The 15,165-nt window shown below is 43.1% G+C and overlaps 2 protein-coding genes across 2 annotated transcripts; one reads left to right on the top strand and one right to left on the bottom strand.

The window, feature by feature from the left end:
* nle1 (notchless homolog 1 (Drosophila)) lies at positions 1-6,644 on the top strand. The gene is made up of 13 exons (XM_068715891.1): positions 1-243; positions 724-875; positions 1,231-1,451; positions 1,636-1,715; positions 1,811-1,887; positions 1,982-2,079; positions 2,726-2,918; positions 4,690-4,825; positions 4,907-4,953; positions 5,042-5,244; positions 5,449-5,608; positions 5,700-5,770; positions 5,872-6,644. The coding sequence occupies exons 2-13, from the start codon at positions 738-740 to the stop codon at positions 5,882-5,884; spliced, it is 1,437 nt and encodes a 478-aa protein (XP_068571992.1). The 5' UTR covers positions 1-243; positions 724-737; the 3' UTR covers positions 5,885-6,644.
* Positions 6,645-7,350: 706 nt separating this feature from the next.
* Positions 7,351-12,411, bottom strand: slc25a1a (solute carrier family 25 member 1a). Its single transcript, XM_068715890.1, has 9 exons — positions 12,017-12,411; positions 11,425-11,532; positions 11,206-11,305; positions 10,523-10,661; positions 10,347-10,431; positions 10,093-10,197; positions 9,828-9,943; positions 9,678-9,751; positions 7,351-9,590 (listed from the first exon to the last, which is right to left on the bottom strand). The coding sequence occupies exons 1-9, from the start codon at positions 12,261-12,263 to the stop codon at positions 9,476-9,478; spliced, it is 1,089 nt and encodes a 362-aa protein (XP_068571991.1). The 5' UTR covers positions 12,264-12,411; the 3' UTR covers positions 7,351-9,475.
* Positions 12,412-15,165: the final 2,754 nt, after the last annotated feature.

The raw sequence follows: 15,165 nt of genomic DNA, 5'->3' as shown, positions 1-15,165 counted from the left end.
GCTGCCGCGGAAAGTCGTGGCAGTTGCCACGACCAGTGGCAAACAGTGGCAGCTGTCACGAAGTCGTGGCAGCTGCCGCAACTTGCTGCGGCAGCTGTTTCTTCCCTTCATCACTCTCCCATGAATCATTGCGCGAGTCCGCTCAGTGACATGACAACTCCGGTTTCTTGGAGTATCTCTTAAATAAAGGCTCTTCGCTGATTTACACGTGGGGAGTTTGAACACATCGCTATCTCGCTTCAGGTAAAGTTTTAGCACATGTATGTGCCAATTCGATGTCATATTAAACTAGACACAGTTGTGTTAACACATGGCGGTTGTCTTACTGCCCTGCGATCGCTGCTAAAAGGAACGAGGTGTCCAAAATGTTAGCAAACAGCAGGCTAGCGGGGTTAGCTTTGGGGTTACTGGTTGACACCATAGCTGGTCGACATAGGCTAGCTAAAAGTAAACCGCTAAATAGTTAAATTCAGGTGGTACGATTTGGTCTAAACCTAACTAACAATGTTAAACATGGCCATACAATGTGTTGCTCTTTGTCCTATCTTCTAAAGTAACGTTAATGAGTTAATGTAATGGATATCACGTCAGGAAACGTTGGTTTATGTTCGCTAGCTTTGGCTATAATGTTGCCTTCAAGACTCGTCAATCTCCTGCTGTTTACAGCGTGTACTTAAATAAGTATAATATACGTATATGTAAAGTGAATTTAATGTCTTTTAGATCCAAATCTGAGGATGACGAGTGAGGACGTGGAGCGTCTGTTGATCCAGTTTCAGGATGAAGAAGGGGAAGTTCTGGGCTCACCTTTTGATGTGCCTTTAGACATCACCCCAGACAAACTACAGCTCGTCTGCAATGCACTGCTTCAAAAGGTAATCCTTTATAACATAGATGGAGCATTTAAATTGCGATTAGGCTGTACATATTTGCACATGAAGGCGTTTCACTAGTATGTGTTTAGCCAGGCAATGTTCACTTAAAATTGAAAATGTGTCTCAGTGTATCGGAGTGTAAATTTAGCATGCTAAAAGTGGAAAAAGTATAACTGTGTATGCTATAATAACAATATCACTTGCTGTAGTCTTGGAACACATTTCTCGCTGTTATCATGGTCAATGTAACATGATAAATCCCATATTTAAGTAACAGTATTCAGGTTATTATTCAGTATTCTGACATTTACACTCCAGTGACTATCTTGTGTTTTTTTGCTGTTATTCCCTGTAGGATGAGCCAGTGCCACTGGCATTTTTTGTGCGTGGCGAGGCTGAGGTGGTGTCCAGTCTGGGATCGTGTGTGCAGGCTCTCGGGGTCGAGACGGAGCAAGTCGTGCCAGTGGTTTACCAGCCTCAGGCCGTGTTCAGGGTCCGAGCCGTGGCCCGCTGTACCAGCACACTACAGGGACACACCGAAGCTGTCATCTCAACCGCTTTCAGTCCCACTGGCAAGTGAGTAACTCCAAACACTGAATTAACAGCTGCCTGTTTGTCATGCTTCTTTGTACTTTGATTTATCTGAGAGTCCTTATGATATGACAACAAGTAGAGGGGATGGAATTATAAATTACATTGTGAACACACCAAGGGGTTTATTTAGACATGCTGTTAATTCAATTGTCCCTGTTGATTTCAGATATCTGGCCAGCGGCTCAGGTGATACCACAGTACGTTTTTGGGACTTGACTACTGAGACGCCCCACCACACTGCCAGAGGTATAAAAAGGCAGCGTGAACTGCTATGCTTCTAGATGCCAATGATAGATTCATGATTTTTAGACACCAATGAGCTGTAATCTGCTTTCTTGAAGGACACACACATTGGGTACTGAGCATCGCCTGGTCACCCAATGGAAAGAAGCTGGCTTCAGGGTGCAAGAACAGTCAGGTGAGCTTCCAAAACGCATAGAATATGCCTTTTTTATATTTAAGATTTATCTCCTGTATGCTGTATTTATCTTTTTGTGGCGCTGTTTCTGTAGATCTGTCTGTGGGATCCAGTGACAGGTACGCAGATGGGGAAGACTTTGACCGGACACAGCAAGTGGATCACTTGGCTCAGCTGGGAACCTCTCCACCTGTGAGCACTCAGTTCATCTCTTTCTTTTCTTTTTTCATTCAAAAATGCACTAGTACTACACCAACTCTCAAAACATTAAAACATTGTAGGAGTTTGTTTCCAAAAAAATAGAAATCCAGTCTTGGAACATAATCTTTTTCAAAAAAAGGATCTGATATGGGGCAGTAGCCTACTGGACTTAATGGTTAAGGCACGTACAGTATCACATTAACCTTTAATCTGTGATTTGACTTGTAAAAAATTACAAGATAAGAAGAAAATTATAAGAAGAGAGTATTGGTGAGTATTAGGGATATGGACAAAACGTTGAAGTAACAAAAGTACCCACACTGCTGAATTGTAGTTTTTTTGTATGCTAACAAATTAATCGTGGTTTAACATTGTTCAAATTGTGTACATTTCACCTTTTGTAATAGCAATTGCTGTTATGGAAGCTGATTTCTTAGAATATGGACAGTAGACCCCAGGAATACATTTTATTTCTTCTGAAAGAACAATGAAAGAAATGGTCACTGAGAGATTGCATCGAGTAACAGAAGCTGCTGGAATATGAGATAGCAGGACTCCAGAGCATATACAGAATATTGTTTTTAAGCATTCTGTCTGATTGACTGCTTCTCTGATCTTCCTCTTCCTCTCCCTTCAGTAATGCAGAGTGTCGGTACTTAGCCAGTAGCTCTAAGGACGGCTCGATACGTGTCTGGGACACGGTGCTGGGACGCTGTGAGAAGATCCTGACTGGACACACTCAGTCAGTCACCTGTGTCAAGTGGGGAGGAGATGGACTTCTTTACACGTCCTCCCAGGACAGAACGGTGAAAGTCTGGAGAGCCAAAGATGTAAGTGTGTGTGAAAGTGACACTTCTTTAAATGTGTATTGCCACAGACAGAATGAGTTGAATGTGACGGAGGAGACATCTGTACAGTTGTGGTCAAAAGTTTACATACACTTGTAAAGAACATAATGTCATGGCTCTCTTGAGTTTCCAGTTATTTCTACAACTCTGATTTTTCTCTGATAGAGTGATTGGAACAGATACTTCTTTGTCACAAAAAGCATTCATGAAGTTTGGTTCTTTCATGACTTTATTATGGGTTAACAGAAAAAATGACAAAATCTACTGGGTCAAAAATATACATACAGCAACATGAATTAGCAATTTTGGTGACTTAGAAAGTTGTGTCAATGAAATGAGCTTCATAGCATGGCCTCTTAACTTCTTGTGAGTGATTATGAGTGACTACAGCTGGTGACTTCTCTGAGGCCATTTAAATAGGGCTCATTGGATACAAACGCCCACAAACGCTACAATGGGAAAGTCAAAGGAGCTCAGCATGGATCTGAAAAAGCGAATCATTGACTTGAACAAGTCAGGAAAGTCACTTGGAGCCATTTCAAAGCAGCTGCAGGTCCCAAGAGCAACAGTGCAAACAATTGTTTGTAAGTATAAAGTGCATGGCACTGTTTTGTCACTGCCACGATCAGGAAGACAACGCAAGCTAACACCTGCTGCTGAGAGAAAATTGGTCAGGAGGGTGAAGAGTCAACCAAGAACCACCAAAAAGCAGATCTGCCAAGAATTAGAAGCTGCTGGAACACAGGTGTCAGTGTCCACAGTCAAGCGTGTTTTGCATCTCCATGGACTGAGAGGCTGCCGTGCAAGAAGGAAGCCCTTGCTCCAAAAGCGGCACCTTAAGGCTCGACTGAAGTTTGCTGCTGATCACATGGACAAAGATAAGACCTTCTGGAGGAAAGTTCTGTGGTCAGACGAAACAAAAATCGAGCTGTTTGGCCACAATGCCCAGCAATATGTTTGGAGGAGAAAAGGTGAGGCCTTTAACCCCAAGAACACCATGCCTACCGTCAAGCACGGTGGTGGTAGTATTATGCTGTGGGGCTGTTTTGCTGCCAATGGAACTGGTGCTTTACAGAGAGTAAATGGGATAATGAAGAAGGAGGATTACCTTCAAATTCTTCAAGATAACCTAAAATCATCAGCCCGAAGGTTGGGTCTTGGGCGCAGTTGGGTGTTCCAACAGGACAATGACCCCAAACACACATCAAAAGTGGTAATGGAATGGCTAAATCAGGCTAGAATTAGGGTTTTAGAATGGCCTTCCCAAAGTCCTGACTTAAATCCCATTGAGAACATGTGGACAATGCTGAAGAAACAAGTCCATGTCAGAAAGCCATCAAATTTAACTGAACTGCACCAATTCTGTCAAGAGGAGTGGTCAAAGATTCAACGAGAAGCTTGCCAGAAGCTTGTGGATGGCTACCAAAAGCGCCTAATTGAAGTGAAAATGGCCAAGGGACATGTAACCAAATATTAGCACTGCTGTATGTATATTTTTGACCCAGCAGATTTGATCACTTTTTCTGTTAACCCATAATAAAGTCATGAAAGAACCAAACTTCATGAATGTTTTTTGTGACAAAGAAGTATCTGTTCCAATCACTCTATCAGAGAAAAATCAGAGTTGTAGAAATAACGGGGAAACTCAAGAGAGCCATGACATTATGTTCTTTACAAGTGTATGTAAACTTTTGACCACAACTGTATATCAAAGCCAGACTTAATGTGTGTTTACTTCTGTTTGTGGGTACAGGGTGTCCAGTGCAGGACTCTGCAGGGTCACGCCCACTGGGTGAACACCCTGGCCCTCAGCACAGACTATGTCCTGCGCACTGGAGCTTTTGAACCTGCAAACGCCACTATCAACCCCCAGGACCTCACTGGATCATGTAAGGATCATGTAACCTTCTTTGAAAGAAGAGGCTTTTTTGGCTGAGGTGTCATGTAACAAGCATTTTTCTATCCCCCAGTGGAAGAGCTGAAGGAGAAAGCTTTGCAGAGATATAATAACGTTAGGGTAAGTACCGCTTGTTGCCTGTGCTGATGTGTTCAAGTCTGCCTGTCTCTCGTGTGTCAGTACCCTCACTCTTGTTGTCGTGCTGCAGGGTCCGGCTCCAGAGCGCTTGGTGTCTGGCTCCGACGATTTCACCTTGTTCATGTGGAACCCTGCAGAAGACAAGAAGCCTCTGGCCAGGATGACTGGACACAGCGCTCTGGTCAACGAGGTGCTCTTCTCCCCGGACACCAGGCTCCTCGCCTCTGCCTCATTCGACAAGTCCATTAAAATCTGGGACGGACGCACCGGGAAGTAAGAAAATCTCTTATCCTGAATGAATCTGTGTAATACTGCTGTTGTGCAGGCGATGGTGCTGTGGGCGTTAGATTTGTGTGTGTGTGTGTGTGTGTGTGTGTGTGTGTGTGTGTGTGTGTGTGTGTGTGTGTGTGTGTGTGTGTGTGTGTGTGTGTGTCACAGAGTATTTATGTCTCTGCCTGCTTGTCTACTTTCCCAAAGGTACCTCATGTCCCTGCGGGGCCACGTGGCATCTGTGTATCAAGTGGCGTGGTCGGCAGACAGCAGGCTGCTGGTCAGTGGCAGCAGCGACAGCACACTTAAAGTTTGGGACGTCAAGACAGGGAAGCTGAACATGGACCTGCCTGGCCACGCTGATGAGGTAAGGGGGGGGGGGTTCTGCTTCCAAATAGTTTTGTATTGATAGTGATTTTAGTTTCTTTGTCTAATTGCCTTTTTTCTTGGGTGTGTAGGTTTACGCAGTGGACTGGAGTCCCGATGGACAACGAGTGGCCAGTGGCGGGAAAGACAAATGTCTCAGAATGTGAGTGAGATTCTGAGAAACCATCTTTATCTTTTTGTCATTTAGTTAAATACCGATGTTTCCTCACACGTAAACCCTTTGTCCTTGTGTTATAATTCCAGATGGAGAAGATAGTCACACCTCCGTTCCCCTTCCTAACTTTGGTCGAGGATTTCACATCTTCTACGATCAAGAAGCGTGACATCCGGAGCAAAGGCGGCTAGGCTGTACCTAATCCCCCATTTGGCTTCATTACACTGTGTGTCAAAATGGCATTGTGTCAAGAAGCTCTGAACCGAGTTATGATGCAGGTTTGAAAGTCATGTGGGAATATTAACACTTTAAAGGTGTTTAACGGAATGTGAGTTCGTAATCATCAGAACTTCCATCCAATGAGATCATTGCCAGTACAAGCTACATTTTAAAATGTATGTCAGTGTTAGCATCTCAAATTTAAAGGGTTTCCATTCATGTACATATTGTTTTGTGCACATCAGGGGCCCTGACATGTAAAGATCTTAAAGTTTAAAGCCTTGTTATAGTGCCCCGCCCACATGCAGAAACTACAAAGGACTTATTCATTTCTGATTTAAAAAAAAAAAAAAAAAAAAAAAAGGATTTAACCTTACTAGATGAACTATATACTGCAGGGGACAGGTGGAGCAGTGCGGCAGCAGGTGGGAGCGTTTAATACCCTCCTCTGTGATGTTAATGCCGACCACACTCGCCCTGCACCTTCAGCCTTTAATCTCCTCCGGTCAGCAAAGCCTCATTCTGCACCTTTTTGTGTCACCAGCTCTGAACTCTCTGATCCTCCATCCCACTGAGGGAAAGAAAATTCATATTTGCATTCATTGATACAAATAAATATTTACATAACAAACTTTTACCAAAACCAGGGAAGTTGTTTTTGCATCATTTTACATGACCTGCTTGATCTTACAAGTGTTGTTTGCAAATGCTTGAGGTGGTGAGGTGGTGGAGTGGGGTGGGGGGGGGGGGGCAACAACAAGTCAACCTTTTGTTAATGTTAACTCTTCATCTTCAGAGTTCTATAGTGTGGCTGTATTGCATTTAGTCCTCTTCCAATTATTTTTATAACGGATTTCTATTCATAAAATCAAAACCTACAAGAAAATAAGCATATCTTAATGTTGGTTTTTAACAGAGGCTTTTTGATATTTCTTCACACATCATTGAACTACTGCTTTATTTCTGTTGCCCACAGTAAGGGCTTCATCTCTATTTGCATACAGTACAGATGCATAAAGGTATCGTAAGTCATACTTTTGAGTTTTCTCCGACCACTCTGATGTGGCGACTGACGTCATTTTTTGTAAAGCAATTTTATGTTACTGCACATTTACTGGAGACTAAATTTACAGAAATGTAACTATTCAGTCAGTGTGAAGGAGATACAACTCTGCCTCTCGCTCCAGTCCAGGTGCCTCTTCAGTAAAGCATTGCGAAAAAACATGGTAGAAATAAAAGTAGTCCCATATCATAAAGCAGAGTCTGCTCGTCCATATTTACTCGGTATCTACATTACATTGCATTTTATTCATATGATGTCTAAACACACATTTACAGAGTCACAGAGATCGGGTTTATCAATCAAGTTTATTGAAACCAGTGAATCACGTTCTGTCTAAATTAGTTTTTTCAGAGGTTTCCACATCTGATCTTGTACATCACACTGATGTTTTAAACCACATTGTTTTCTGATCTTGTACCAAGTCATTTCACACAAATCCTTCTCTCTTTCCAACAGCGTCTTCTGAAACGTGAGCGATCAAATCTGATACGGTGTACAAAGACGTAGACACGCTTTTTGGCCTGTTTATGAAAAGCAGCAAGGCATAAGCAAAGATTCCACGCAATAAAAATGTAAATGTATAATGTAATAAACATTTGCTCCTATCAGGGATGTTACATTGGGGATTCTACGTAAGTAGTTTTGGCAAAGATGAGCAAAAGGCTTCTGTGCAAGGCTTGTGTGGTGCATCTACGTCAGTCAAAGCCAAACCTTGCTTAAGTACTAGTCACTTATGTGATTGAGCCTCTGACACATCGACTGTCCCCTTGTTGTCGTTCGACATATGTAAACACCAAGACAAGAATGAGTGTGTTCCAAGATGGCTAATAAACTATTTCATCAGTTGGCGTACAAAAGGCTTGTAAAGCAGGTTAGCTTGAGGTAAGCAAAAGATGTTAAAGTGACTTTATATCTGACACAAGGACACTCTTTTGGACGAGTGAACCAATAAGCACAGGGAAAGTGCACTGAAGTCGTATGGCTTACGTAGTCGGACATGTCATCTTGAGTACAAGTGAATTCACGTTCATATTTCAGGATGCACACCAGCACCTGCTTGGGAAATAGCAACCTGACTTGAGGGTCTGAACAAAGTATTACAGGCCAAATATTCCCAAATAAAGCTTCCACATGCAACCGTAGCGAACTCAACCACCTACTGACAACCTGATGTTGAAAATGCAGCAATGAGCTCACTAAAGTACATTATTGATGCTCATCTCCTCTTAAGACTGCTAGACTGCTACATATGGATTTGTTTCCTACAATGTGTGCTTGCATCAGGTTTTAACACACACTTTTGACACAATCTGCAAGAGAGCTACTGACTCCAGACCAGCTTGTGTTGCCTCGACAAGCCCGCGAGCCTCTGTCTACGTGTAACGGGACGGACGCCACATGAAGATCAATGCAGCCATACACAGCAAGTTGTCTGCAGCAGGCCATGAAATGCACAGTGAACAGTATCTGAAGTTCATCAACAGGAGATACCGCGGATTTTTTAGTGTGACGACGTCACAAGCACAGTCGGGTAAGCAATGACAGCACAGCGCTGTGTCAAAGTCCTGCACAGACATTTTAAAGTACTGCAGCGAGCTCAGTTGTGCTCAGTAGGGATGCCCCTTCAAAGATTTATTTCATCCATTAATAATTTTTTTATGCTTTTTTTCATGCTGAATGACTTATTTCCGAGAATTTTGCGAGCACATCTCTGGTAAACACAAGATTAACAGAGATGCTTTTGCATTGTTCTCTGTGGTGACACTCAGTTGTACCGATCAGTCAGTTAAATCAACTAATCGATAAGTACACTAAGAGAGAGGACATCTCTAGTGTCCAGAAGCGTCTCTCTGTCCTTTACTCAGTGTAGTAAGTACTCTGTGAATCAAAAGACACGTTTATGGTTTCAGTACAAAGTGTTCACTCTACATTGTACCATAACAGTCATAGAAAGCTAAAACATCAGACATATGTTAATATCTCTTTTTTAACCTTTAATGTGAACCTTTGGTTAATATGTTTCTTCTCCACATACACCGATGTTTCTGGTAATAAGACTCAAGAAACTGAGTCTACACGTTTGATCCTTTCATTACTTCATTTGACTTTGCCTTATCCTGTTCTTCAAAATAAAAGGTTCTCTCTTGATTCCTAAGTCTGACCACGAGAGAGAAAGAGAAAGAGAGCAGAGAAATGTAAAAGGTCAAGCAGCTACTCTCCTTCCCTTTCTGTTATCGCTGTTTTTATCGCTGTGTCCTGCATTTGTTTTATGTGACAGAGTGGAAACTGGTCATGATGAAGGGTCGTCTGCTCAGGGCATTGCAGAGAGCTATTAAGAACTACAATACAGGAGTTCAGTTGTGCGTAACATGAGGCACCGGTCTGTGCTTCCCTCTGGACCTCTGGCCGGTCTACTGGGTCTTCCACACGTTGTTGAGTAGTTTGACTACCTCCTCATAGATGACGAAGACTATGGCCACGTCCAAGCACACGCGGCCGAGCCTGGGAACTGTTCCTTTGTAGAATCTGGGGACAAGAGAGATGAGGTTGGACGGTTTGTCTACAGTGGTGAAAACTGTTTCCCAGCATGCGTCAGGTTACAGGGCTACTCACGCCTGTGGCCCTTCCTGCTTCAAGATCTGAAAGGCACAATCCACTGTGTTTTTGTAGCGGTGGGCCTCCAAACCCTGCGGAAAACAGCGCGAGTTAGAAATGGCACCCGATAACTGCAGTGTTAAAATCACCACAGGGTGTGCTCCCTACCTGCATCCTGGTCTTCACCACATCCAGAGGTGTATTTCCAAAAACACTGGCAGCTCCCGCCGTTGCTCCAAACATCGCCGTCACAATCGGGTGCATCACCCGCATGGGGTCGTCACCTTGGAGGCCAAATCAAAAAAAAGTTGGATTCGTGGCGAGTGGAAGAAAATAGGAGGAGAATGCATCACTCCATTGGACAGAATAATGACTAGGTGTGGTTAAATACAGGGTAATCAGATTTAGTCTTGCAGACAGTTGGCTTTGTCACCTTTGTACCAATTGCGCAACGCGTTCATCACGTAGAATCGGATGGCCTGATTGGTTCCTTGTTTTAGCACGGTCGCTGTCAGACCTTGATACGTCCCTCTCACACCTGAATGAGTCAAAGCAGAACCAAACATATGAATTCTGGTAGTTATAGACTCAGTTATCGTTACCAGTAGACCAAAAGAAGAGGGTCAAAGTGACAGCACAACAAAAGAAGTAACAAATGCTCCAAACCATTCCATGTTGCTCTCTTACCCTGTTCTCTGATAATCTCACTGACTCCGTGAAAGAAGCCTCTGTAGCGAGGTCTGAGGGAACACTGGTCATGGATCATCTTCACCTGGAGGACAGGGGAAAAAAAACAACAACATAATCAGTGTTTATTCAGGTCAATGTCAAAGAAATGCGTAACAGCATCCAGCTCCACCAACCTTCAGCGTCTCCATGGGGCAGACGACCACGATGGCCTCCGCTATGCCTGCTCCTAAACCACACAAGAGGCTGCGTGTGTTGTCTAGACGGCCTGTGGCGTCTCGCATTGGGTTGCTGAGCATCTCAAACGTGCCAAACCTGTGACAGGTGGGAAGGTGATACATTCGAGAATAACAAGGGACGAACTAAACATAGAGGAACATTATGTGATGGATTTCACTGTAATCAATAGTGTGTTCATTGACTAAATTAGAACTCTAAAAAACTAACTCAACGGTAGTATCAGTAAACCACTAAAGTATGTTTGTGACATGCAGCGGTAAATTTGATTAATTGGTTAGTTGATTGAATTTTAAATAATAAATAATAAACAAATAAACAATTGATGGCTCCATGTTCATGTTTCAATAATGAGCGGATTAACCGAGAATGAAAATAATAAGTTGCAGCTCTACAAATCTGACCTAAGTACCAAGAAATGCTGAGTCACCGCTTTGACATCAGTCAACTGTTAAATTAATGTCAAGTCAACAACCCTGCCGATCTGTGACGCTATAAACCAAAAGGATGCAGGGGGCATTTGCAGCACGTTTCTGTTTATTTAGCGAAGACGTGCATTTTATTTACATAAAATCTGTGATAAAAAGCTACTACATACTATATATCATGTGTGCAACTTCACCTCACTGCAGACTTGGGTATCGATCCATAGAGCAAGGAGCTGAGACCTCGATACAACCCTCTCAGCCCGTGATCTTGCACAGTCAACTTCACACAGTCACCTGCACACACACACACACACATACACAACACAGAGCATCCATGAGTGAGTAACCCAGCAGGAGATTGGCACACACACACATGAAGTCATGCAGCAGTCATACTTGTCCCAGTGACCTACCGATTCCTCTGTATCTCGGCGGGTTGGCTCTCTCGTCTAGCTGCAGCTGGGTCTTGACATACTCTGTGGGGAAGGTGATGCAGATCTCTATGCCTCCTGCGATCCCACCTGAGTGAAGAAAATGATACAAACTCTGCTGTGAGGATTTGTTGACTCACTGTGCAGAATTCTTTTCTTTTTTTTAAATGAGATGGATTGATTGCAGAGTGGTGCTGATGCTACATCATTCCTGACTTTGTGTTTTAATAAAATGTGGTGTAATTACACAGCAGTGCCTGCACTGAGTTGGAAATAATAGCTGAGGGCTACAGAATGTGTATTTGCTTCTATTCAACACGCAGCATAAACCTTTTAGAGTCTTTATAGATGCTTTTAGATTAATGTAAAGGACTTAATACAGAAACGGACATGCAACTATATCATGCAACTGCTGTAGCATCACTGCTGGCTGGGTGCGTTTTGACCCAGTTCTGCATGGATAGCTTTAATGGGCGACAGATTGAGATTAGGCTATCCTGTGCAGAAAAGCAATAGTCGACTACGAGGGGGTAAAATCTGCGGGCTGAACAAATAATTTGTTTGCGAAATCAACCTGCAAGAATGGCCTTTCCGGGATGCGTGATTTTCCTCCCACCGATCGCAGCAGCCGCGAGGTTTCTCCTCGCCGCGTACGACTTGTGGTGGGCCGGCAGAGAGCCCAGCCCCGTCGCGGCCACAGCAGCGGACAGACGCTGCGAGGAAGGCTGCTGAAGGAGGGCTGAGCGCGGGCGTCCTCTCCGGACACCGCAGCTCTCGCACGGTCCTTCGTGCACCGAAAACGGCTTCAGCAACGGGGACATGTTCGGTCGTCTGGCTTGGTTGCAAAAATATCCCACAAGTAGCGATGGTCCAATGTCAGACAATAACAACACAGTAAGGTGGCCGCTGGAGGAGCATCAATATTCAAATAGAAATCAGGTGATGGGGCAGACCATTGGCTCACCATGCTGCTTAATGCCATTACTCAGTCACGTGACTATGGGTGGCTTTTGGCGACCAATAACATGGAGGATGCTGTTTTACTGATGTGCCCAGGCTAATTTATAGTATGACCCTCATTAAATACTATGATGAACCACAACAGTAAACAGCATGCAACCAGTATTATATTATGTTTGATAGTGTTTTTATGTAACTGCAAAACTCTACATGTAAATGTATGTTTAGGCTGTTAACTAAATGACATAAAGACTTTTATGAAACCCATCACTGCTTGTGGTAATATTGTAATTTCTTGCCAAATCTTAATCTTAATCTTAATTTTGTGGTTGAAAATGGATCAAAACGCCATCTACTGTTTTTAATCAGCTGTATTGTTGCAAGGCCAATTCTGAGACAGAATTGACAATTTGGGACTAATCTACATCATGAAATAAATTAATGTTTATTGTGTAGAAAAGTATACAAAAGTCAGACATGGACAAAAAAAAACAAAGGGGACAAAAGCAAAGGAGAACAACATTAGATTGATGAGTGTAGGAGTGGGAAAGCAGAGGTTCAGCAAAATGTAGATGGATGTGTGTGTGTGTGTGTGTGTGTGTGTGTGTGTGTGTGTGTGTGTGTGTGTGTGTGTGTGTATGTGTGTGTGTGTGTGTGCGTGTGCGTGTGTGTGTGCGCACGTTTGTGTATGTGTGATCCCGTTAATGGATGAGTAATATGGGATATATTTCAATCTACTCATAAATTCACAAATACTGCATATGTACAGAAATATCACTATAAATATGTACACATAAACATAATGTAAATGTCCTAATCAAACCTCCCTCATCACAAGATTAAAACCATACAATAGTGTATCGTGCCCCACGCAATCAAGAGTTTGGTATATTGCTGCTGCCTCTTAATCCTTGTTCCCTTAAATAGTGCCCTCGTCATGCCAGCACACAAACACACACACACACACACACACACACACACACACACACACACACACACACACACACACACACACTCTGCCTCCCCCAATCACCCTGTACAATGAAACTAGGTCAGTGTTTCTACCCACAAGCCCCAACCCTCTGAGAAAAATATACACAGACAGAGAGAGCCAGTCAGTGTAAACACTCCAAATTACAATGACCAATTATTGTTCATTTGGTTAATTTACTTTAAAAAACAGATACATTCCATGCCACGTTCGTTTTATTTCTTCGTTTTATTTCTTGGTGACCACTTGTCTACTAGCTCTTGTGCATGTGTGATTATACAAAGGGGGAAGACTATAGCGAAGGAGGGAGATGCAGGTAAGAAGATGATATTTCTTTCAGCTGGCCTTTCTGATCTTGTTGAGTAAGCTCTTTTGTGTCAGTCTAATGTCCAGCTTATATACATATACATATGTTTACTTTGGCAATAAATCATTGACCCGTCCTTGTGTGCCATGTTTGGTTCCTTTCCCCTGTTGCCCTGCACTCCCACCCACATGAAATTTATGGAGAACTATTCACTTTTTATTTCCAAAAGTCAGCAAATCACACTGAAATGGCCTGAACTGATATACATCACAATGTGTTTCTGGTTGAACTTTCAGTTTAACACCATCTCTTTACACTTTGCATTGCTGCTGCCTGCTCAGCACCCTGACCTGCAGATTACGGCTGCACCGAGGCGGCATGCGACAAAGACGTGGCTTAGCACTAGAGATTTCATAGGCGGAGTAAAAAGCTGTCATGGTGTGTTCTGTCAGGGGAATCTCAGGCTGCAGTATCCTTGCAAGCAGGTCAGTGTTGATGATTTTGTACACTATAAGCTTGACTTTCAGGCCTGGACAGCGCAATGCCAAAGTTTCCCATGAGTCACCACAAACCACCTTGACGGAGAAGATGAAGCAGAGACAGAAATCAACAAAGGAAACCTGAGGGGGTTTCATTTTCACTAGTGGTATGTTACCTATTTCTTCACTTTCTGCCGTTTCAGCATGTGCTCACACCCAGGACTTAGACACGAATCTCACAGCCTACACTAAGAGCAACATTTTGCTTGTGTGTGTCATCTATGATTTTTCAAAGATAGCCTTCAGGCCCATCATGCTTCAGCAATCTATGTAAGTAGGTAAGCTGTTGTCATTGGGGGAAGTCCACTGGACCAATGGCTGCTATATCCAACTTGGCAATTCAGCAAGTAATGTTAATCTATTTATTTCTTGCTTACCTGTTCATGGGGCTCATTCAACATACAGTGCAGTGAAAATATTTTAAAGGGGTTGACATCTCTCCATCCCTGTCTGTCTGTGCTGGAGTGCCGTAAGCAGCTCATCTGACAGAAAGACTTAACTCAGGCTCAGGTTGGTGAGGCCTAGCTGGTAGGCGCAGGATGCGGGGCACTTTGGAATTACAATGGACTTGGACATCACCAGAAAGCAACACCTTCAAGCCCAAACAGGAGATATAACACTTGGGATAGAAGCACCTCTGAGAATAAGCCAGGGCGTAAAGCAGCTTCAGACTCTAAAGGTCGAAGAATCAGGAATCAGAGACAGATCCCATTTTGTGCCCTCAGCTGATTTTTCTGACTTATTTCTTTGAATACCACTGTATCTTTCGTGAAGCTCCAATAGCAGTGACATATCTGTTGGTACATTATCTTTGGTTGATAAAATGGGCATATACAGTTGTGGTCAAAAGTTTACATACACTTGTAAAGAACAATGTCATGGCTCTCTTGAGTTTCCCCGTTATTTCTACAATTCTGATTTTTCTC

Source organism: Cebidichthys violaceus, unplaced genomic scaffold (genome assembly GCF_023349555.1).
Source record: "Cebidichthys violaceus isolate CVI_PGR_0920_01 unplaced genomic scaffold, fCebVio1.0.p SCAF_20, whole genome shotgun sequence".
NCBI classification, from domain to species: domain Eukaryota; kingdom Metazoa; phylum Chordata; class Actinopteri; order Perciformes; family Stichaeidae; genus Cebidichthys; species Cebidichthys violaceus.
The sequence above is the reverse complement of the archived record's forward strand: the minus strand, read 5'-3'. Positions and strand labels throughout refer to the sequence as shown.